Source organism: Hydra vulgaris, chromosome 08 (genome assembly GCF_038396675.1).
Source record: "Hydra vulgaris chromosome 08, alternate assembly HydraT2T_AEP".
Taxonomy (NCBI): Eukaryota; Metazoa; Cnidaria; class Hydrozoa; order Anthoathecata; family Hydridae; genus Hydra; species Hydra vulgaris.
Genome location: NC_088927.1, coordinates 37,615,678 through 37,641,541, shown reverse-complemented (window position 1 = coordinate 37,641,541; position 25,864 = coordinate 37,615,678). Strand labels below are relative to the sequence as shown.

At 27.6% G+C, this 25,864-nt stretch overlaps 1 protein-coding gene across 3 annotated transcripts in view; it reads left to right on the top strand.

The window, feature by feature from the left end:
* The window catches only part of LOC100204640 (COP9 signalosome complex subunit 1), a 58,892-nt gene extending 33,326 nt beyond the window's left edge, over window positions 1–25,566 (top strand). For 2 of the 3 annotated variants that reach the window (XM_065803628.1, XM_065803630.1), the window contains 13 exons: window positions 2,448–2,509; window positions 4,397–4,447; window positions 7,856–7,940; window positions 11,648–11,752; window positions 11,830–11,884; window positions 12,368–12,453; window positions 17,028–17,122; window positions 17,709–17,814; window positions 23,726–23,806; window positions 23,928–24,065; window positions 24,199–24,285; window positions 24,781–24,828; window positions 25,444–25,566. In XM_065803628.1, the coding sequence (XP_065659700.1) occupies window positions 2,448–2,509; window positions 4,397–4,447; window positions 7,856–7,940; window positions 11,648–11,752; window positions 11,830–11,884; window positions 12,368–12,453; window positions 17,028–17,122; window positions 17,709–17,814; window positions 23,726–23,806; window positions 23,928–24,065; window positions 24,199–24,285; window positions 24,781–24,828; window positions 25,444–25,473 (1,029 nt within the window). In that variant the 3' untranslated portion in view covers window positions 25,474–25,566. Of the gene's footprint in view, window positions 1–2,447; window positions 2,510–4,396; window positions 4,448–7,855; window positions 7,941–11,647; window positions 11,753–11,829; window positions 11,885–12,367; window positions 12,454–17,027; window positions 17,123–17,708; window positions 17,815–23,725; window positions 23,807–23,927; window positions 24,070–24,198; window positions 24,286–24,780; window positions 24,829–25,443 lie in introns of all 3 variants that reach the window. The other variant, XM_065803629.1, reaches the window with a different exon arrangement.
* Window positions 25,567–25,864: the final 298 nt, after the last annotated feature.

Genomic DNA, 25,864 nt, shown 5'->3' with positions numbered 1-25,864 from the left:
TGACAATAATATATAATTGACAATAATATAAGTAAACTTCTGATATTAATGACAATAATATATAATATTAGAAAAAAATGATAATAACAATAACAATAATAATAGTTATTATGTTATACAAAATTGAAAACAAATATATTTGTTGTTTTCTTTCTTTGTCATCATAATTTTATTGTCCTTGTTTCCACACTTGCATGGGTTAAACGTTAATGCTATATACATGATCTTGAGTACCTTCTGATTTAATTAAAGTATTTTCAATTATAATTTAAAAACTTTAAAGATGACCTGGTGCAAATAATGAAACAAAAATAAATTTAAGTAAAACAAAGATTATTAATAACAATAAAATGGCTTAACTCACAAAATCAGGGTCAGACTAGGGTCAAGGGGTTGGGGGTCTGGGGTATCCCCCTGACCCCTGAAGGTCCTTGGCCCCACTATAAAAAAAGATAAACAAGTAAAACATACAAAAAAATATATAAATAATAATAATAAGTAATGTTTATATGCTTCAATTTTTGTAAAAACAATGCAATAAATGTTGTAGTTATTTCTGGAATCAAATTACTTGTCACATTTTAATGAATAACATTATTAGAAATACCCTCTAACCTTATCTCCAAATAACCAAAATTAAACCTTTAAGTGATTAAGGGTTTAATTTATTTGTGCCTAATTTTTTGCTACCTTAAGGGCCTTATCTATGTCTTGCCCCCAGGTCCCTTATTGCCAGTCTGACCCTGCCCAATATATTGGATATAAATGATAAAAAATAAAAACTTTGCAAGGTCAGAGCTACCACAAAAATTACACAATCTTCTTGAAATTTCACATAAATGCTAGTTAAACTAATATGCAATACTAAAATTATGACCAGCCCTCTACGATAAAAATTTAATATTTTAGGGGCAACTGTCACACCCTAATATATATATATATATATATATATATATACATATATATATATATATATATACATATATATATATATATATATATATATATATATATATATATATATATATATATATATATATATATATATATATATATATATATATATATATATATATATATATATATAGGGGTTATTCTAGGAAAATAATTTGGGAGGCAGTACCCCTTGTGATAGCACCTACCTTAACAAAATTTGGCCGTAACATTGTCCTATACAAGTATTTTTTTGCAAAAAAACTATTTGCCATCAAAAAAAAGAAAAAACCTGTTTGTAGTAAAACACAGCTCTTGATGACTCTGTATTTAAAAGTGACAAAATTAAGTACACTTTATGTTAAAACCATTCAATTTAATTCAGGAAACTAATTGAAGTTTTTGTTTTTAGAAAAACCACAAAAACCTAATTTAATAGACAGGAATGTTTTTTAATTTTATAAATGAAATAAAAAATTGCTCTGAAAGTTTTTATTTTTTTACTTTTTACATATATCAACTAACAAATAGGTAGAACATGTGAGGAGTCCTGCTACATCAACTGAGGGTTTTGGTTTGGGCAGGAGATATGTATATATATGTATATATACAGTTATGAGCATGAAAATAGCAGTACCTGGACTTTTTAAATACTATTGAGCAATTTTTTTTTTACTAATTATTGAAAAAATTTTATTATATTTATTTTGACTCTTCAATCTAACAGAAAAAGATCACATTAATAGTAGTTTTACATTTTATTTCAGAAAGAAAATAATGATATTAAAAAAAGATTGCAGTCTCACGTTTTCCACCCCGTTTTTCACTTTTGCTTTATAATTTATGATATTTGAAATCACCTTTGCTGAACCTCTGAGAATATTTTGTATATATGACTATGATTTACCCTGTCTATGATGCTTCAAAATAATGTTGCCAACTTTGAAAGGTTTAGAAAACACTTTTAACATTAAGCTTACACAAATGAATGAAGAATATATTATAATTGAAGTAATACTTACTTTTCCTATGAAAATTATGAAAGTTTCTTTAAACTTTATAAATTAACTTTGAAATCAATACACCCACTGCTATTTTAATGCATTCCCTCAATTACGACAATTTTATCATAAATAATGGTATTCTTGGATGTATTGAACTCTCATTTGCCTAATTTACTTATCTCATTCTAGTATATAAACATGTAAAAAATTAGTCTTTTTATATTATACAGAAGGAGAGTAATAGTGAAAACACAAATAATTTTTTAGTACCGCTATTTTCATGCTCACAGCTGTGTATGTATATATATATATATATATATATATATATATATATATATATATATATATATATATATATATATATATACACATACATATATATATATATACATATATATATATATATATATATATATATATATATATATATATATATATATATATATATATATATATATATATATATATATATATATATGGTGAAATCAATTTTGTTACTCTTTTTTTTAGTTTGATAAGCTAGATCAAGATTTGAAAACATATAAAAATAATTCTATAAAAGAAAGTATTCGGTAAATAGATTTTTTTATACATATTTTGTTATAAAATGTTATTTTATATACACCGTAAAGTAATTTTACAATACATGAAATTTTTATTTTACCAGAAAGTAAGTTGACAATACATGAAAAAATCTTTGACTATGGAAACTCTTTCACTATGGGATACTCTTTCACTATGGGATACTCTTTCACTATGGGATACTCTTTCACTATGGGATACTTTTTCACTATGGGATACTCTTTCACTATGGAAACTCTTTCACTATGGAAACTCTTTCACTATGGAAACTCTTTCACTATGGAAACTCTTTCACTATGGGATACTCTTTAACATGCTTATGTAGTGTAAACATACTGAATCATGATTGATATAATTCATCACAAGTCAAACCATTTTAGTAGTTATACTGTAACATTTAAAGTGGGAATTTTTTGTATGTCAGAATTTTTACTGACTATTTGGAAATTAAGCTGACAAAATAATTTATATTTTATTTTTAATATTATATATTCACATTAGTTTATGTATATATCTATATTACAAATATAGATATTTGTGATTATACATTTTAAAAAACTGATTCCGAGAAATTTTTTAAAACTAGAATATATATTATCTGTTAATTATTCTAATCTGTTAATATATTATAATCTGTCATTTATTCTGGAATGCTAAATGTTACAGAGTTAATGCCTCACGAACTAAAAATAATTTATGAACAAAGATAAGCTAATGCAGAATATTGCCAACGTTTTCTATACTTCAAGAGAAGGTGTGAATAAAATTTGAAAATTTTTTTCTAGGACCGGAACCATTTTTTCTTTACCACAAAGTGACTGAAAACAAAAGACAACACCTAATCTAGACCAATTGATTTCTAGTAGTTCAAAGGAGCTCTGCAGAGGAAATGCCTCAGCGGAGAAAATACAAAATGGAGCTCTGCAGAGGAAATGCATCAATAAAAATTAAAAAGGTTAATTGATAGTATGCATAATAGATTTCTTGAAGTCATCAATGATGATGATGTCATCAATTGGCTTTTAAGTTCATTATTAATCTCTTTTTAATAGTTATAAAATATTTTTTCCATAATTTTTCTTTGTTGTCAACTTACTTTCTAATTGAGTTATTTAGGACCTAAATGTATTTTAGGTTTGCAGTATTAATTTATATATTTAATTACCGCTTAAAATAGTTTATTATTTCATAGAATAAACATTTCACATACATAAAAATAACAACAGTAATCTGTTTATTTTATCTTCAAGCACTAAAAATAAAGGCTGTCTTTCAAAAGAGTATATAAATAAAAGCTATCTACTGTAGAGTATATAGATCAGCAATTGCTTATCCTTATAGCATATGGCTTTTTCAGAAGGAAAAATGTGAAAAATAATGAAAGAAAAGATTGTTTTCCCAGCCCAAACCCTTAGTTGATGTAGCAGCACTCCTTTCCAGCAGCAGGCTATAAGATAGTTGATATATGTACTGAAGCCCCCTTTTTAGTATTATGTCACACTGATTATCACATGGCTAAATACGCATTTATATATATATATATATATATATATATATATATATATATATATATATATATATATATATATATATATATATATATATATGTATATATATATGTGTGTATATATATATATATGTATTTAAAAGTTATATACTTGTTATATGATATATTTATAAATATATAAGTTGAAGTGTATAAACTATTTTAAAATATATTTTGATTTTATTATATATTAGCTATATTTAGCTTACCTAGTGTGGTCAGCATCATCAGGTAAATACCTGATGATGAAAGTTTATAATTTCAATGGTTTTTATTTAGATAATTTGTTTTTTTGAAATGTTTTTAATAAATCTAATATTTTATCTTACAGACGAGGTCATGATGATTTAGGTGATCATTGTCTTGATTGTGGTGATTTAAGGTAAGCTTATTTTTCTACAAATAACTCATTATATGTGAATTGTTTAGAAGAAACAAAATTTTTCTATATCTATAAAATATATATATCTATAAATATATATATCTATAAAATATATATATATATATATATCTATAAAATATATATATCTATAAGATATATCTATAAAATATATATATCTATAAGATATATCTATAAAATATATATATCTATAAAATATATATATCTATAAGATATATATATCTATAAGATATATCTATAAAATATATATATCTATAAGATATATCTATAAAATACATATATCTATAAAATATATATATCTATATGCAGGGTTGTTTTGATTTAAATCAGTTGATTTAAATCGATTTAAATCATGATTTAAATTGAGTTTTTTGATTTTAATTATTTTTAATGATTATTTATTGATGAATCAAATTAAAGTAAATTGCACTTGCTAAATATAATACTGCATAAACTAGTATTAGTTATAATAGTCAAATAATGCATTATGAAATATATTGTAGTCATATAAATCATTAAATTTTTATATTTATTGTAAGATTTTTATCCATATAAGTAAATTTTTTTTCTTCTTGTTTTAACTTATTGACTAATTACATTAATTTCTTTTTTTGTTACTAATTATATAATAAATATAAATATATTCCTTTTATATAAGAGTATATTCAAATTTTTTTAAATTACATTATTCATATATAATTGCTTGTTATTTTTAGTTGAAAATAAAAATAATATAACTAGTAATAAAAATGTCTGGTGCCGGTAGAAAAAGAGATGCAGTTTGGACATGGTTTGAAGAAATACCTGCAGAATTTGGGAAAAAGGGTAATAACGCTAAATGCAAAAGCTGCGGTGTTTAAATGCAAGGTTTGGTTGCTCGAATGAGAAGCCACAAAAGTGCTGGTAAATGTAATTTTTTGAAAGATGTTCAAGATGTTGAAAACATTATTTGTCAAGACGCCTTAGAAAATATCGACCAGATAACTGAAGAACCACAAACTAGTCAATATTCTATTAAGAAAACTGAATCTAGTCAATCTGCTGTAGATAAAACAAGTTTTTTGTGTTCAAATAAAAAGGCAGCGGCAAGACCAAGCAGTGGCAAGACAGTGACAACTAAATTGGATTCATACCTTATTAAAACCACTAAATCTGAAAAAGAAGCTATTGATGAGCAGATAGCAAGAATGATTTATGCTACTAACTCTCCTTTCACCATTGACCATCCAGAGTTTATCAAGATGATCCATTTTTTTCGCCCAGGATATAACCCTCCTAATAGAATCGATATTGGTGGAAAACTACTAGATACTGTTCACAAGAACAGTTTAACTAGCTGTTCAAGTTTGCTACACAATCAGTCTGTAACCATGAGTATTAATGGGTGAGCAATGTTCATAATGAACCAATAGTTTGTGCAACAGTAACAAAAATGAACTCAGATATCTATCTTGCAGATACAATTGATACTTCTGGCCATTCACATACTTCTGACTATTTGGTTGACGTTGCTGTTAATTCTATCAACAAATGTGAAAAACAATTTGGTTGTAAAGATCGCAGTGTAGTAACTGATAACGCAGCAAATGTGTAGAAAATGAGACAACAATTGGAAACTTAAGATGATGTTAATGTTGTTACATATGGATGTTCAGCTCATATTCTCAATCTATTGGCCCAAGACTTGGCAATTCCAAACATCAAGGAGCAGATTGTTCAAGTTGTTAAATATTTTAGAAACAACCATTTTGCTGCTGCTACTTATAAAGCAAAAGAGGGGCTACAACTTATAATGCCCCAAGATGTCAGATGGAACACATTGGCTGATTGTCTTGAATCTTATTTAAAACACTGGCCAATTCTGTTAACAATTTGCGAAGAAAACAGAACAATAATTGATAAGAATATTACATATATTGTAAATAACTTTGGTGTAAAGCGAAGTGCAGAAGAACTGTTACAAATGCTTAAACCAATTGCTGTTGCATTAGACCTGATGCATCAGGACAATAGTACTATTGGTAACAGTGTAGTGATATGGAAAAATCTTCAGAGGGAATTAAGTACTAAGCTTAGCCAAGATGCTAAGAAGAAATTATCCAAAAGAATACAACAGGCAATGACCCCAGCTCATTTCTTGGCTAATATTGTTAATCCTAAATACAGAGGTAAAGAATTAACTGATAAAGAAATAGAGATTGGAATGGACTTTGCAGCTTCAAAGAATCCAGATTTTCTTCCACTTTTGGTCAACTTTAAAGCAGAAGCAGCACCATTTCAAAAGTTTATGTTCCATGATAACATTGTTCAAACTATTAAGCCATGTGATTGGTGGAAATCTCATAACGATTGTGTGAATCAGAAATTACTGAAAGTTGTTGAACAGTTACTTACTGCTGTTGCTTCATCTGCAGGAGTAGAAATAATATTTTCATCATTTGGTCTTGTGCATTCAAACATTAGAAATAGACTCGGAATTGAGAAAGCAGGCAAATTGGTTTTCCTATTCAAACTATTTAATCAAAAAGCATTAGAATCAATGAATTTTATTGATTGAATCTTTGAAAATTTGTAAATAATCAACATTAAAAAAGATTTTTCAATGTTTTAAATTAATTTAGTTATGATTTCATTATATTTTTAAAAACTGTGATTAAAAGTTTATTTTTCCAAAATGTAGTTTAAATCAAAAAAATCCGATTTAAATCAAAAAAATCGTGATTTTTATCAACCCTGTCTAAAAGATATATCTATAAAATATATATATCTATAAAATATATATATCTATAAAATATATATCTATAATATATATATATATCTATAAAATATATATATATCTATAAGATATATCTATAAAATATATATGTATCTATAAGATATATCTATAAAATATATATATCTATAAAATATATATATATCTATAAAATATATGTATCTATAAAATATATATATCTATAAAATATATATATCTATAAAATATATATATATCTATAAAATATATATATCTATAAAATGTATATATATCTATAAAATATATATATATATATAAAATATATATATATATCTATAAAATATATATATCTATAAAACATATATCTATCTATAAAATATATATATCTATAAAATATATCTATAAAATATATATCTATAAAATATATATCTATAAAATATATAGTAATACTAAATAAAGAGAAGTATAAATAGTTTTGTCTTTTGAAAACTTGTTTATTTAATTCATTTTTAAATGTCTATTAAAAATTAATTTAAATGTCTATTAAAAATTAATTAATTCTTTTCTTTTTGTTCTTTACTTTTGTGTTTAGTTTATATTTGTTTTAAAATTCTGTTAAAAGAAATTAAAAATAGTTGTTTATTAAATAATTGTTTTAGCAATGCATTAAAATCCTACTCTCGCGCACGAGATTACAGCACGTGTGCTCAACACACTATTAACATGTGCTTGAATGTTATAAAGGTAAGTTATGGAATACTGTTATCCTTATCATGTACTTTTTTAAAAAAATTTTATGTTGAATATTTTTTTGGCTCAAAACTATAGATTATTTTATGTTGAATATTTTTTTGGCTCAAAATTATAGATTATTTTATGTTGAATATTTTTTTGGCTCAAAACTATAGCTATAAACTATAAGATTATTTTACGCATAAGTAACATAAAAAGTTCATTAATCTCATATCAAATATTTTTTACATTTCATAAGAAATGTTTAGAAAGTGTTATTTATGCTTTTTTTAGAAAATGGTTGGCAAAAATTGCAAAAATAATCTTTTAAAACTTAAATAAGATAAAATAAAATTTAGAATCTTTCGTTTGGAGTTAATTAAATTGTTGCTCCAAACCACACTCTGGCTATATTCCATATAAGTTTTGTGAACCAATTTGTTTTGAATTTATTTTAGGTAGTGAGTCACTGTTACGAGTTCTTTGATAGCAATGCATGTTAAAAAATTAAAATGTCAGTTGTTGAATGCAATCTTTTTTAACCACACCTTATATACTTATTGATTCCTATTTTTTAGCTTTCACTAGTGATAGCTACAAGTATTGTTATTCAAATTATCTAGGAAATATCCAAGACTTTTGACCATTGTTGATTTTACAAAGTGAAGCTAAATTAAATAATTTTTTTCAACATTAATTTGATAAATATTAAAAAAACAATTATATTTTCTTCAGTTTAATATCAGCAAATGTTTTGTTAAATATCAGTAAATGTTTTGTTAAGTATCAGCAAATGTTTTGTTAAGTTAACATATAGATACTAGCACAACAAGTTTTCTTCAGTTAGTATATAAATATTAGAACAACTATGTTTTCTTCAGTTGTGAGTGAAACATAATATTCATATTGGAGAAAAGTTTGGTCTTGAGAAATCAATAAACCTATCAAATTTGACTAAACTTATCCAAGAAGCTAGTGTTGTTGTGTCATACCAAATTTACAAAAAGTTAAAATAAGAGGGACATGTTAACTTTAGCCAAGAAACCAAAGCTCATTGCTGCCATGAAGGAAAATGGTTTGAAATCATCAGCATAAGCCTATTGAACATTAAGTAAAGTTATTTTTTAAGAATAACATTATTAACTCATTAATTTATTTAAATATGTCTGTTAAAATAATTTCTAGATTGTTAAGTTTTTATTGACAGCTATATGGACTACTTTTCACCTAATGGTGGACAAAAATGCCTTTATCTGTTGTAGACTAAACAAAAACTTTTTCTCAGTAATGATCTAGTTTTACTCTCAGTTATCTGACTCACCATTTGTTAGCAAGTGGTGTACCATTTATAGAAAGAGAATGAGATGACATTTCCAGAGATATCCTTGCAAGTCACTTGTTGCTTCATACTATAGGTTGATTAAAAAAAAGGTATAAATCTATATAAAAAAAGTTTGAGTCTTTTATATATATATTTTTTACAATTCCCCAAGGCCGAGAAGGCCACTACAGATGAGGAGGCTACTTGTGGTTATAACACTCTCTCAACTCTATAACTCCGAAACACGAACCTTGACGAACAAGGCCGCTTCGCGGAGAAACAAGATGAGCGCTGTACTACCAGGGACGTGGTGGGAATCGAACTCGGAACCTCTTGATTATGAAGCAAGCGCTCTAACACTACGCCACTACCGCATATATAAAAGAAAGTTATAAATCTTTTATTTACGCAAGCCATTGTTATTGCCATACAAATGTTATTGTTAATTTGTAATTGAAAAAAAAATATATATATTCCAATGGCAACTGACCTCTAATGAAAACATATAGGAGCTAGTAGAGTCAGATATCTGAAAAAATTTACTATTTTAAAAGGTTTTCTCTTTTCTTAGGTTGGGGCAGCGATAAGTTTTTTACATTCTTTGTTCTTTTTGCCAAAAAATCATATGGATTTAGGTATAAAAAAAGTTCTGTCTGGGTTTTTTCGCTATAAACATTTACATTTTATGATTTATCATTTTAATTTTTTTCGTCTTTTCATAATTCACAGACCTGATCATTTAACGGAAATATGTCGTAGTCAACAAAATATCATACAGACCCTCTAATTTTTAAAATTGCCTTAACTACACCGAGTAGCAGTTTCCTACTCTGTAGGATTAAAACTGGAAAAAAGAATCAGGAAAAGTCTAAATCTAAAAGAATTAAAATTTCAGTAAAATTACAGGAGGTTTACAAGTTGTTATAATTTTATAAAGTTATTTTCATGTCTGCATTTAGAAATTAATTCTGGTTTGAATTTCAAAAAATATTCAAAAGAGACTATGCTGTCAAAATATATTTGGGATCTAAAAAAATACATATATTAATTTTGAATTAAACTGGTCTATTCTAAATTAGCTTCTCCCTACAATAATGTTTCCAAAGAATGTATGCTATGTTTGTAAAAAGAGTTTGAAATTTAATACCAATTTAATACCAATTTAATACCAGTTTGGATCAAAAAAAGTTTATAAAATAAAAGAGTAGAATTAATTTCTGAATGAAATGAAATTTAAAAAAATTATTAGTCATGAAATTTAAAAAAATAAAATATTAACCATTTAAAACATGAAATAAGTTTTCAAACAAATATAAAAACAACCTAAACTAAACATCTCATTTTGAAGAATTTTTTTCACAATATTTACAAAATACGTTTCTTTAACTTCTTTTTTACAATAAAAAAATTAGTTAAAAAACTATATTCAGAAAAAAACAGTTTTTCAATATAAATGAAAATAATATAGAAACAAATAATTATACAGTTAAACTCATATGGCTCTCAGGATTAGGACCAAAACTTTGAAAAGAACTTAAAGCAACATCAAAATAATTTTAACCCTGGTGTCTACAAACTCGAATGCTTTTGTGGGGGTATATACATTAGAGAAATGTGGAGAGGGGGGGGTATATACATTAGAGAAATGTGGGGGGGGGGTATATACATTAGAGAAATGTGTGTGGGGGATATACATTAGAGAAATAAAAATGAGAGTTCTAAAAAAATGAACAAAAAAAAACTTGCAGTTAAATCAAAGAAGTACGTAAAGTGAGAGATTCACTTGAATTCAATTATATTATACTTCTCAACTGTAACAATGGTATTAAAATATCTACAAACAATTGTAGACCTCTGTTTAAAAAAATTATCAAAACTAAAAAACTGAAACTGCAATAATAATTGCTAGTTTTTATTTATTAAATTTGCTTTAAATATATAAAGTTGAATATTTAAGTATATTTTGTGTGTATTTATGAATATATAAGTATATTGTATATATGCATATATATATATATATATATGTATATATATATATATATATATATATATATATATATATATATATATATATATATATATATATATATATACATATATATATATATATATGTAAATTTTATATATATATATATAATATACATATATATATGCATATATATATATATATATATATATATATATATATATATATGTAAATTTTATATATATATATATATATATATATATAATATACATATATATATATGCATATATATATATATATATATATATATATATATATATATATATATATGTAAATTTTATATATATATATATAATATACATATATATATATAATATACATATATATATGCATATATATATATATATATATATATATATATACACACTGAAGGTTAGTATTCTGATGCAAAACTGGGCACATGTTCAAACTTTTGTGAGAAAAGCAGAAGCCATACCTGAGTTATTTGAGTGTCCTACTGCTACTAATGCAAACATAGTAAGTTTTTTAATTTTTATTAAGATTGTATATTTTAATTGATTATTGCTTGAATAAAAATTTTGATAATCAAATAGGAAAAACAAAAAAAAGCGAATGCTGTTGTAATTGCAAAACTTAAAGTAGCTTTAGGTATATACATTTTTTGCAATATTTTTTTATCAATAAAGTAAATTTTCATATTTTTGAAATATGAACTGTTATAATGATGAATAATAATTATGATTCAATAATATGAATTAAAAGTTTTTATTTAATTTTTTTTTTTTTAGTCTTTTATCATTAGTGTAATCCTTTTTTGTTTTTTTTATATGAAAATAATTTCCAGAAAATAATAAACTTTTAAAAATAATTGTTTCTTGAAGATTGAAAAATTAAAAAAATTTTTTGAAAAATAATCTTTGGAAAATAATAATCTTTCAAAAGTCTCAAGAAAATTATAAAATTTAATGTTTCTGCATCAACTTCATTGTTAATTGTTCAATGTATTTAATGTTTTTGCATCTTTTTTGCAATATGATGTTTAATAATTAAAAAACCTACAAGAAACATTTTATTACATTTGTGTAGTAAAAATATCTCTCCTCTGATATTGTTGTGTTATTGGTTTTTTAGGGCTTGCAGAACTTTCTCAGAAACAATATAAAAGTGCTGCATGCTCTTTTCTGGGTGTATCTTTTGACCACTTAGATTTTTCTGAGGTAAACTTTTTGTGTTTAAAATAACATGCCAGTTTAAATAATTTAATTTATTTTAATTATTTATATATTTTATTTAAACCTTAAAGTATTGACATGTAGATATAAGTATAATTTATTAAAATATTTAACAGGTGGTTGGAGAGTTTTAAAACAAAATGTTTATAAAACAAACATTTAGAACCTTGAATTAAAATCTCATTTTTTCAAGATATACATGACACATTTTAACAAAGAACGTGTGGAAAATAAGTTTGACAAAGCATCTACCTAGAAGAATAAACTGATTTTGTAAACCATTTCCAAGCTTAAAGTTTGTTTCATGATCAATTATTTAGTACATTACAATCGTGAAAAAGAGGTTAACAAGCAAAAGTGGACAAGAAGCAGCAACAAGAATCAACAACAAAAATTTAAAAATTGAGTCGGCATCAGTTGTAGAAAATTGTAGAAAAAAAAAGTTGTAGAAAATTGACTTTAAAAACATAAATTCCAGAAAGTTTAAAGATACTTAAAACACTACAAATGACACTGTGCATAAAAAGTACTACAAGTAACGCTGTGCATCGAAAACACTACAAATAGCACTGTGCATCAAAAACACTACAAGTAACACTGTGCATCAAAAACACTACAAGTGACACTGTGCATCAAAAATTGCTATCAAGCAGGTTCTTTCTCACCAAAAAAAAATTCAATCAAATGTAAAATACAAATCAAAACAAAAGTTTGAATGTTTGGTCTAGTTATGATAGAACAGTGCATACATTGGAACAAAACATTGGAACAATAAGGGGACAGCAGTTGAATTTCAGAAATTGTTCAATTTAATTTATGAACATCATATCAATGACAAACATCTTTCTTTTTTTCATCTTCAAATCTCATATTATACTTGCTCACATTATGCCAAAAATCCATTGAAATCTACTACTTTCAAAATTCATCAGTTTTTTTATAAGAATAATTTGAATTCAGCTGTTACTTTTTAGATTCACAATGACTCTAAAAAGTAACAGCTATATAATTGATATATAAAAATAAGCATGTAACAATAGTTACATGCCTATTTTTATATATCAATTATATATCAACTCATCTGTTTGTCGTGAAATCTGGTTTGAATCCTATATATACCATTCCTTTTTGTGTTTCCATTTAGCTACTCTTCTCTTTATAATTTTTCTCTTTTGATGAAAAAAAGGGTCACCCTTTCTCTTTATCTCTCTGCCAATATTGCCATTATCAGCTTTCTGCCATGCTGAATGACATGGCTCTAACACCACTTACCCTGCTGAAACTAAAGCTCATTAAATTATTTTATTTCTCAATCTTTTTTTTTTTTTTAAACATCTTCACTTCCAACAAGGCTGCAAGCAACCACTAATTAAAGTTGGAAGTTACTGGAAGAAAAAAGATAAAGATTGTAGAGCAAGATAACGGTTGACGGGCGACTTAAAAGATTGCAATTTATATGAATCAGGAAAGCAAGATGAAGGAAGCAAATTCCAAAGAACTGATGTTCGAGAAAAAAAACTAGTTTTTTGCAGCACTTAGGAATAGTCACAGAAAAATGATGAAACTTAATTGAATGTTGAGTAACAAGAGAATGAATTTTAGTAGATGGCACGAGAGACGCTAGCTCTTTAGAGCAGTGCCCATTGTAGTATTTGTAAAAAAGAGAAAGAGAAGCAACATTATGACGATGTGATAATGGTTGGAGGTTGGCTGTAAAAGTAGGCCCAACTATATTTACAATACGTTTTTACACTTTGTCTAAAAGAGAAAGGGCATCATTAGAAGATCCGCCCCAGATATGGCAACAATATTCCATACAAGGCGGGATTTGAGATTTATAGAGATAGAGAATAGAATCTGGAGTAAGTATCGAGTTCGATAAAGAGATGCAACCTTAGCTTATGCTAATTTTGCAACAGATTTGGTATATGGTTTCCAAGAAAGATTGGAAGTAAGAGTTAATCATAGAAGATAAAGGGCAGATGACTCATTGACTACACTACCATTCATAAATATAGGAAGGTCTAAATTATTGCGATAACGATTGGCTGAAAAAAGTTGTGTTTTATCTGAATTGAAGTTCACCAGCCACTGTGAGCCCCATGCTGTAGCAGAAGTAAGATCCTTTTTAAGCTCAAATACCCCCTCCAAACAATCAGAGAGTGTTAGCTTCTTATCACGACAAGAATAAATGGTAGTATCATCAGCAAACAATGCCATCTTAGATATGAGAAAATCTCCAAGATCATTAATGTAAATTAAAAAGAGTATAGGGCCAAGGATAGAACCTTGAGGAACCCCTGAAGTTACAGAATAAGAAGAATAGTGTTGTCCATCGAGGACAACTTTTATACTACAATGGGAAAGGAAGGATTCAATAATCTTAAAGATGTTACCAGATACACCGTAAGAAGAAAGCTTATGGAGAAGACCAGCATGCCAAACTTTATCAAAAGCTTTAGAAATGTCAAGAGTGATGGCCTTAACCTCTCCACCTTTATCTAATGCACGATAAAACCTATCGGTCATTACTGTTTGCAAATCAGCTGTAGAATGAGAAGATCGAAATTCATATTGATGATCAAAAAGTAAGTTATTAGATTTAAGATAAGAGATTAAGTGTTTGTTAATTAAAGATTCAAAAACCTTGCTTATGATAGAAAGAAGACTAATGGGACAGTAGTTAGATAAATCAGATCACTTTCCAGAATTTATGAAATTAGGGATAACAGATGCAGCTTTCCAGCAGGCTGGAAATCAAGACTCTGTTAAGCACTTGTTGAATAGTTTTGAAAGTATAGACAACAGCTCCGGAGAACACATCTGCAAGACAATATCAGTTATGTTGTGCGGGCCAGAAGCTGTAGAAGAATCTAAGCAGGAAATCACTTTAAATACACAAACTGCAGCACAATGTGAGGAAAACCATGGAGGTGAGAATCGTCAAGAGGGAATAAAAGATTCCATGCCAGCCTGAATCCACGAAGCTATGTAAGAAGCATATTTGTTGACAGGAAGACGAATGATTTATACCCGAGGGCCATCACAAAGAAAATCATGGGAAGAATCCCAGTCAGCTTTAAGGTAGTTGTAAGAGGTATGATGATAGGGGGACTCAGATAATGAAGAAAAATGAGATTTAGTTTTAGAGAGATCAAACCGTGATCAGAAGCACCTAAGGGTGAATGTAGAGAAACTGAGCACTGACTAGGATCAGAAACAAGACAAGTTGAGTAGGGAGGTAAATGATTCGGGTTGTCTGGAGTTAAGTGAGTTGGAAAAATGACTTTTTGAGTTAGGAATTGAGAAAGGCAAAAGTTGTGGGCATTAATGCCTGCAGAATCACTGACACTAGATCTTTATAAGAATCTCTTATTAAGATCTTGGATTTTTTTCTGTTTTGCTTTGTTTTTTTTACATTTATCTGATCTTTAATTTTTGAACTTTTGCATTTTTGTTTTAAATTTATTTTTTATTTTTTTATTATTTTTTTTTTGTTTATTAATATATCAATATAATATCAGAATTTAAATTTTAACACTTAATTTTAACATTTATTACATTTTACATTATTTTATTTTACATTATTTTGTGCTGCTTAGCTTAAGCCTTATTTTGAATTATTAATTTTTTACTTATTTCAAAAGGTTTTTCATTTCATTTTTCAAAGGTATATTATTTCTCTTTTCTACAAGTTTTGGTTGCTGCTCAAATGAGCTCTTGTTCCGTCAAAACTTATTCTAGCCTGATTTAAAATTTAGTGAAGTTTTATTTTTTATTAAATCTGCCCCTTCATGCTCTGAAAACTATTATTCATTTTATTTATTATTTATTCCTTGCACATCAATGCTTTATAACTCTCTCCCAAACTCCCATCTTCATGTTTTCCAGACTTTTATAGTTTACAATAGTAGTTTAGAATAATTAAAGTTACAAGTAAGTTACAATAAAAAAGAGGATTATATAATCTTATTGTTAATAGGTGTTGATTTAGAATAATTAAAGATGAATATAAAATTTTGTTTGTCACGATAAGATAAAAGATTAAATGTGTTTTTTCAAAGATATAAAATAATTGATGGCTTTAAATATAGTTAGAGTATAATTATATAAAATTCTTTGAAAGAAGGTAATTAAAGTTTGTCAAATGTCATAATAAAGATTTAAGATTTCTTTCATAAGAATCTCTTCTTAAATTTAAGATTTCTGTTAACAAGTCAGTTGAATAACAAAACAGATAAACAAAAATACATATGTCATAGTATATTTCCTGATTATGTATATACATTTCTGTTTGTTGTGTCATTGTATTTTTCATAACAAAAATTAGAAAGTATGAAGTGGAAAGTGAAGTGGAAAGAGATGAAGAAAAAATTTTACTTTTATCACAAAACCACTGATTGAAAATTTATGTTTTTAAATTATATACACATTTATTTAAAATATGATAGTTGGTTTAAAACATTTTAATACTTTAAATAATTGTTTTAAAAGAAGTTTATGTTGTTGCTATTTCAATAAAAAAATTTTTTTTACTATTTGAAAATAAAACTTCTTAGATTATAAGTGCACAAGATGTAGCAATTTATGGTGGTTTGTGTGCTTTAGCTACATTTGATAGGGAAGAGTTACATAAAAGAGTTTTGTCTAGCAGGTTATAAAGATTTTAAATCTTATTTTTTATGTATCTAAAAAACATTAGATACCATTGCTATATTATATATGTTTAAACATTAGTTGTAAATGAAAATACAAATTTTTAAAAAATATTGGTTCTTTCTTAGTAACCTAAATTTTTAAGTAATCATGATTCTTACTTATGACCTCATACTTATACTTGTGATCTTATGAGCTGCGTTGTAAAGTATGTAAAATATACGGCAATATTTTATCTATGTTTATTTTATTTTTTTTATTTTTATTCCTTAAATAAAATTTGTATTTACATGTATTTATACAGTAATTTTAATAATAAAGTTTCACTTATTTATAAAGTAAATTTAATAATAAAGTTTGTTATAAGCTAAACAAAAGTAGTTTTTCTATAAACAATTTATTTTTAGTGTTTTGAAATAAAACATGTAATTAGAAGTCATCTTTTTTACTTTGTTACAAACTGAAATTATTTAAATGAAAATATATCATTACATTAATTAAAATCAAAACAATTAAAAGTTGTTAAATATTAATGATTGTTGTTTATTATTTTGTTTTAATATAAAATGTTTTTTATTTTTTAGCTCCTTCAAGCAATTTTTAGAGCTTCAACCACAATTGCGTGAAGTACTGCTCAAATTTTATTCTTCTAAATATGCAACATGCCTTGACCTATTAGACAAAATGAGGGTATTTAACAAATCTTTTATACAATATATATATATATTATATATATATATATATATATATATATATATATATATATATATATATATATATATATATATATATATATATATATCTGCTTGTGTGTGTGTGTGTGTGTGTGTACTGAAACCTATCCTAATTCAGTATGACATAATAAGTGATGTCTAACTTCTGGTATTAGAAACATAAGAAGTTTATTGATGCATTAGGTGAGACATTATCATTCAGTATGTCATTGGTGCATTCAGTATTGCATCATAAGCTTAATTTCTTGTTCTGGTTGTTCTGATGTATATAAACTTTGATGTTTAATTTAAGTTTTGTTTCCACAGTGATGTTTTAAGTTAAAATAATTTTATTGGTCACCCAAGCGTTCCTTTAGTTTTTAAATTGATTCTTCTTTTTGGAATAATTTTTCACATAGTTCATAGTATAAGTTCAGTAATTTATCATTCATTTACCTTAACATTATGTATATATGTGTATGTATGTATATGGGCGTGTATATACATGAATATGTGTATGCCTGTATGTGTATGTATGTATGTATGTTTGTATGTATATATGTATGTATGTATGTATGTATGTATGTGTGTATGTGTATTTCTTAAATACCATAATAATAGCAGTATATATAATATTATTATCTAACATGCTAATAGTAGCCAATTTGTTGAAAATATTTTCAAATATTACAGTCAACTCTTGATATTTCAAAGTTTTTCTGCTGCCCATAGACACAATGCACTTGTTTAGGCTATATTCCTCTCAATATCTCAAACCTTAATATCTCGAACTTTTTGGTATCTCGAACAATTAGTTTATTGTTTTTGTCAAATGCAATAACATGCCACTTGTTAAACAAAAACTCACAAACAAATCTATAATAGAAAAATGTGAGGCATTAAAAGACCTGGAGAAAGGGGTGTCTAATAAAGAGGTTGCCCAAAAGTATGGTGTCCACATTATGTATGGTGAACACATTATCAATCTGGGTTAAAAATAAAAACAATTTATTATCCTCATGAAAAAGTGGCACAAAGTCTGAATGGAAGAAACTTTGTAGTGATAATTTCAAAAATTTGAACAAGGCCATATTCACTTGGTTCGTTGCAAAAAGAAGTCAACAAGTGCCAATTGATGGCACCATACTGAAAGAAAAGGCACTAAAATTTGCAGAAGCATTAAGAGAGTTGGATTTTAAAGCATCTGGTTGTTGGTCTCATAATTAGAAAGAAAGTTCATTTAAGTTTTGTTAAATCTTGTTCAATTTAAATATAAACAGATAAACATGTATCTGTTTATATTTGATTTATTTAATTTTTCAAACGTGCAATTAAAATTCAATTTTTCTTTTCCTATTTTTAGGAACAGCATCAGCTTTAAAATAGTTTCAGACAAAAGTGTCCCCATGATGAATGATCATGATTGCTTCAACTACACTTCCTACATTGCTTTCAATTACAAAAAACATTTTCAATGCCGATGAGTTTGGACTATTTTACCAGTGCCTACCAAAAAAAATTTACGATTTATCACAAGAAAATGTTACAGGGGAAAATATAGTAAACTCAGACTAACAGGCATGGCAGCAGAGAGTGCAACAGGAGAAAAATTACCTATGTTTTTTATTGGAAAATCTAAATATCCAGATGTTTTGAGCACATTAAACAACTTCTATGCACAAATAAAAATCAGCTAAAAAGTTGGATGACGAGAGACCTTTTTACAGAATGGGTAGAGAAGCACTCTTGGTGGATAACTCTTCTGCCCACTCACACATTGAAGGGCTAAGCAACATCAACTGATATTTATTCCCCCTAACACCAAATCTGTCTTTCACCCCATTCATCAAGGCGTAATACAAAGTCTTGAAGCTCACTAATATTTTTGAAGAAATAATATGGATAGTGAGAGTAGTGAATTCAATACCAAATAATATAGCAAAATTAAAATAAAATAAAAAATATATAAGATAATAAGATACTAAGATAAATATATAAAATAAAATAAGGTTTTAAACAAAAACTGATAAACTAAATATATAAGATATAAGATAAATATATAAAATAAAATAAGGTAATAAACAAAAAATAATAAACTAAAATGTAAATGATAATATAAAATAATAAAAATTATTATTATAGAAAACTACAAAATACTCAACCACACTGCCAACGTGATAAATGCTGTTAGATACAGTCAGATCAGGTTATCCTGCTACTGGTAACATGTAACCCAATACAATCTGCTTCATGTCCTGCTGCTTTGTAGGATACACCTTTTTAGGCAAAGGCTAGGAGATGCCAACTCCGATTTAAAACACCCCCTGTTCTTGGTTGAGTAAAGGCTAGAGATGGTGTCTCGATAAAAATACTCATCTTGGGCAGATGTTAAATGAACCCGGCTACTGTCTTGTAGAAGGCCTCCTAGGCAGGTCTTCGAAGTAACTTTTCTTCTGTTGAGTCTTATCTCTTGCAAAGTTCACCAGACCTACTTGCTCTTTGTGAGACTAATTTGAGTTCAGCTGTCTCGTCTTGTAATCTTAGTGTTGATGGTTATCTTCCTCTAATTTGTAAAGACTCCGATAGTCACATGCTTGGCCTCGGCATTTACATTCGTAAGAATTCACCCATTTGTCGTGAAACTAGGTTTGAATCCACAGACTATTCTTTCATGTGCTTTCGTTTAGCACCACTTCACTCTATTGCCTTTCTCTTTGTTCTATATTGCTCTCCTTCATCTCAAGACTGCACTCTTTTTTGACGTTATTTCTGATCATATTGACCAAGCCCTCTCTCTTTATCCATCAGCTAATATAGTTGTTGTCGGTGACTTTAATGCTCACCACTCTGAATGGCTTGGCTCTAGTGTCAGTGACTCTGCAGGCATTAAAGCCCACAACTTTTGCCTTTCTCAATCCCTAACTCAAGTAGTCAACTTTCCAACTCGCTTTCCTGACAACCCTAATCATTTACCTTCTCTACTCGACTTATGTCTTGTTTCTGATCCTAGTCAGTGCTCAGTTTCTCCACATTCACCCTTAGGTGCTTCTGATCACAGTTTGATCTCTTTAAAACTAATATCTCATTCTTCTTCATCACCTGAATACCCCTATTATCGAACCTCTTACAACTACAGGTAAGCTGACTGGGATTCTTTCCGTGATTTTCTTTGTGATGGCCCTTGGGTAGAAATCTTTCGTCTTCCTGTCGACAAATGTGCTTCTTACATAACTTCGTAGATTCAGGCTGGCATGGAATCTTTTATTCCCTCTCGACGATTCCAGGTCAAGCCTCACTCTCCTCCATGGTTTTCCTCACACTGTGCTGCTGCGATTGCCAATCGAAACCGTTACTTCCATATTTATCAGCAAAACAATTCTCCAGAAAACAGACGTCTGTTTATAGTAATAACAGTAATAATAGCAGTAGCTAGAAACAATTGTAAAAAGGTTTTGTCTAATGCCAAATCCCGCTATTCTCAGGTCATGAAATCTCGTATCTCATCTCAAAAATTAGGCTCTCGTGACTTCTGGAGAATCTTTAATAATATCAATAATAAGGGCAAATCTATAATTCCACCTCTCTTGTATGGTTCAGACTTTGTCACCTCACCTAAAGACAAAGCTGAATTGTTTGCTAAAAACTTTTCATCAATATCATCTCTTGATTCCACTAGTTGCGTTCTACCTGATATTGCCAACAAACAGGTTGATCCATTGCTTGACATTCACATCACTCCAGCATCTGTATCTACAGTGATTTCCTGCCTAGACTCTTCTACAGCTTGTGGCCCGGACAACATACCTGTTATTGTCTTGCAGAAGTGTTCTCCGGAGCTGTCGTCTATACTCTCAAAACTATTCAACAAGTGCTTATCAGAGTCTTGCTTTCCAGCCTGCTGGAAAGCGGCATCTGTTATCTCTATCTTCAAAAATTCTGGAGAGCGATCTGATTCGTCTAACTACCGTCCCATAAGTCTTCTTCCTATCATAAGCAAGGTTTTTGAATCTTTAATTAACAAACACTTAATTTCTCATCTTGAATCTAATCACTTACTTTCTGACCATCTAATCACTTACTTTCTGACCATATGGATTTCGATCTTCTCGTTCTACAGCTGATTTGTTAACAGTAATAACTGACAGGTTTTATCGTGCATTAGATAAAGGTGGAGAGGTTAAGGCCATCGCTCTCGACATTTCAAAAGCTTTTGATAAAGTTTGGCATGCTGGTCTTCTCCATAAGCTTTCTTCTTATGGTGTATCCGGCAACATCTTTAAGATCATCGAATCCTTCCTTTCCAATCATAGCATAAAAGTTGTCCTCGATGGACAACACTCTTCTTCTTATTCTGTAACTTCAGGGGTTCCTCAAGGTTCTATCCTTGGCCCTATACTCTTTTTAATTTACATTAATGATCTTGCAGATATTCTCACATCTAAGGTGGCATTGTTTGCTGATGACACTACCATTTATTCTTGTCGTGATAAAAAACCAACATCCTCTGATTGCTTGGAGGGGGCATTTGAGCTTGAAAAGGATCTTACTTCTGCTACAGCATGGGGCTCACAGTGGCTGGTGAACTTTAATTCAGATAAAACTCAATTTTTTTCAGCCAATCGTTATCGCAATAATTTAGATCTTCCTATATTTATGAACGGTGATGTACTCGATGAGTCACCTACTCTTCATCCTATAGGATTAACTCTTACTTCCAATCTTTCTTGGAAACCATATATCAAATCTGTTGCAAAATTAGCATCTGCTAAGGTTGCATCTCTTTATCGAGCTCGTCACTTTTTTACTTCAGATTCTATTCTCTATCTCTATAAATCTCAAATCCCGCCTTGTATGGAATATTGTTGCCTTATCTGGGGCAGATCTTCTAATGATGCCCTTTCTCTTTTAGACAAGGTGCAAAAACGCATTGTAAACATAGTTGGACCTGCTCTTGCAGCCAACCTCCAACCATTATCACATCGTCGTAATGTTGCTTCTCTTTCTCTTTTCTACAAATACTATAATGAGCACTGCTCTGAAGAGCTAGCGTCTCTTGTGCCATCTACTAGAATTCATTCTTGTGTTACTCGTCATTCAATTAAGTGTCATCCTTTTTTTGTGACTCTTCCTAAGTGCTCCAAAAACGCTTATTCGTCTAGTTTTTTTCCTCGAACATCAGTTCTTTGGAATTCGCTTCCTTCATCTTGCTTTCCTGATTCATATAATGTGCAATCTTTTAAGTCGTCCGTCAATCGTTATCTTGCTCTACAATCTTTATCTTTTCTCGTTCAGTAACTTCCAACTTTAATTAGTGGCTGCTTGCAGCCTTGTTGGAAGCGAAGATGTATAAAAAAAAAAGATAAAACTCTATTAAAAAATACAACAAATTGCAAAATTGTTACTTTTTGGAAATATATTTATTTTAATAACTTCGAGGTATTTCTATGGTGGGTTACAATGACTTCAAAGTATTTCTATGGTGGGTTTTATTATTTTGTAACTTTGCTAGTTTTTTCAGCATTTTCTATAATGGTTAAAATGTATATTTTAATTATTTTTAGTTTTTTTTATTTTAATTAAAATTTCATATGTATCCCTTGGTCAAAATTTATCCCCTGTGTAACTCTCTGTCATATTACAGCTATAAAAAAAATAATATTGCCTAATAAATTAATGTCTATTAAAATGCTTCTAATAAAAATAACTATGGTAAAAATCACAATGATAAACATCAACATTTTCATCAATAATTTATTATATAGTGCTATTTTGTTATTATATAGGACAATTTTGTTATTATATAGGGCAATTTTATTATTATATAGGACAATTTTGTTATTATATAGGGCAATTTTGTTATTATATAAGGCAATTTTGTTTTTATATAGGACAATTTAATGTTGGATATATATCTTTATCAACATGTTAATAAACTCTATACACAAATTCGTAATCGAGCTTTAGTTCAGGCAAGAATTATCAATTTTTATGTTTATTATCTGTTTTCTATATTGCTTTATCTTCATTAGGAATTAAGTAATTAAATTGCAATTAATAATTATTAAATTACAATTAAAATTTTTTTAATAGTATTTTAACCCATATGTTGTTGCTGATCTTCATAAAATGGCGGCATCATTTAATACTTCCGTTGAATCATTAGAAGATGAACTAACTCAGCTCATCCTTGATAGTCAAATTATGGCTAGAATTGACTCTAGTAAAAAGGTATCTTTTTTTGTTTTCTGAAACGTTTGTAATGATGGTGGCATGTTGGAGGTGTTGTGTTGCATCGGATGATTTTATATTGTTTATTTATTTTGTATTTTGTTGTAAAACCTATAGTTAGGTTGTGGTTTAGATACTGTATGCTCGAGATGTTGACCATCGCCGTTCAACATATGATAAAGTAATTTTATGCGGAAAAGAATATGAAAAACGTACTAAAGTAAGTACCAAAGTAGCAGATTTAAATTGTTTTTGATACTTAAAAGTGTTTAAAGGAACTTTGTCTTGTAGTTTTTATTATTTTTATTAATTTTATAAAAGTATTCATAAAAGGTAGTTTTTTTTTGATACTTTTATAAAATTATTTTTTTTGCATGCGATGATTTTGTTAAATGCATAGTTGAATTTTTAAAATCGTAAACTTCTTTTTCACACTGGTTAAAACCTCTTTTTCACACTAGTAATGTTAAAAAAAGTTATAAAGCAGTTGCCACAAATTTTTTCTATTTATAAATTTTGCTCAATACAGAGTGAAAAAATTGTACGTGTTTTTTTAAATGAAAACTTAACAATCACTGATAACCTTGTGTTTTCAATTAAAAAAATATTAAGCTGAACAACAATTGATATCGATTGATAATTTCCTCCTGAAACATCACTAAGACAAAATATAAGTTTTTTTTTATTTAATTTATAATTAAAAAAATGTTTTTAGGCTCTTATTTTGCGAACTGTTGTGCTTCAACATCAAATACAAGTTAAGGTAAGAGTTTTTTCTAGTCAGATTTATTTTAGTATATAAGTATTTTTAAGTTAAAAACGAATTTAACTTACTCAAAGCAATTATAAACTCTGCATAAAACTACTTTGCATAAAACTTTGTGTTCATAAAATTAAGTTCATAAGTTCGATAAAAAAAATTTTCAATTAAAGTTCAATTAAAATTTGTGTTCATAAAATTAGTACTAGTTGCCATGGTTAGTTCATTAATAAGTGATTAAATGTAAAAAAATAAAAATAAACATGATCTCTTCAAAGAGAAAACGAAATACTGTACAATAAATGTTTTTTAAGACAGGGCCTTCATTCCTTTAAGAGATCTTAAAGGGTTGGTGACAAGGGCGGATCCATAGGGGATAAAAATTTTATGATTGGTGGGATTACCTGCTCACAAACTATTAACCTGAAAATTGCCCCATACTTTGCAAGATAGTTTGGATCCGTCGAATCAAAAGATCGCCTTCCCCTGCCGTCTTTCCTTCCTAGACGCTCTAGATCCACTGAATAAAGAAAACTTTATATTTTTTTTTTCTTTTGTTATTTAAACTATAAACAATGTCGTTAAATCAACTATTATAATTTTCATGATTTACTTTAGTCCGCCCGTGATGACGACGCTGCTCGTTAATGATGACTTCGTTAACGTAATGACGACTCGTTGAAGAAAAAATGTGAATATTTATAATGAATAATTAGTTTTGAATTTTTATTTAAAACAAAACTGCTTGTCATTTTATTGTTGAATTTGTTGCATATCTTTACTCAAATATTTTTAAAATAGAGAAGAAAGTGTCGGGTAGCCTCAAACACAAAATATTAGAAAACCTTTAAAGTTGTTAAATAAAACTTTTGCATTTAAAACGTCTATTTTTTTCGGGAAATAAAAGCCTAAAATTTTCCAGGTAATAAAGAGTTAGTTGTTAAACTCTTTAATAATCTCATGAAATTGAAAGAAGATTTTGCTAATAGTGATATAACACAAAAAATTTGGGAACAATTTCCAATAATTTCTAATAACC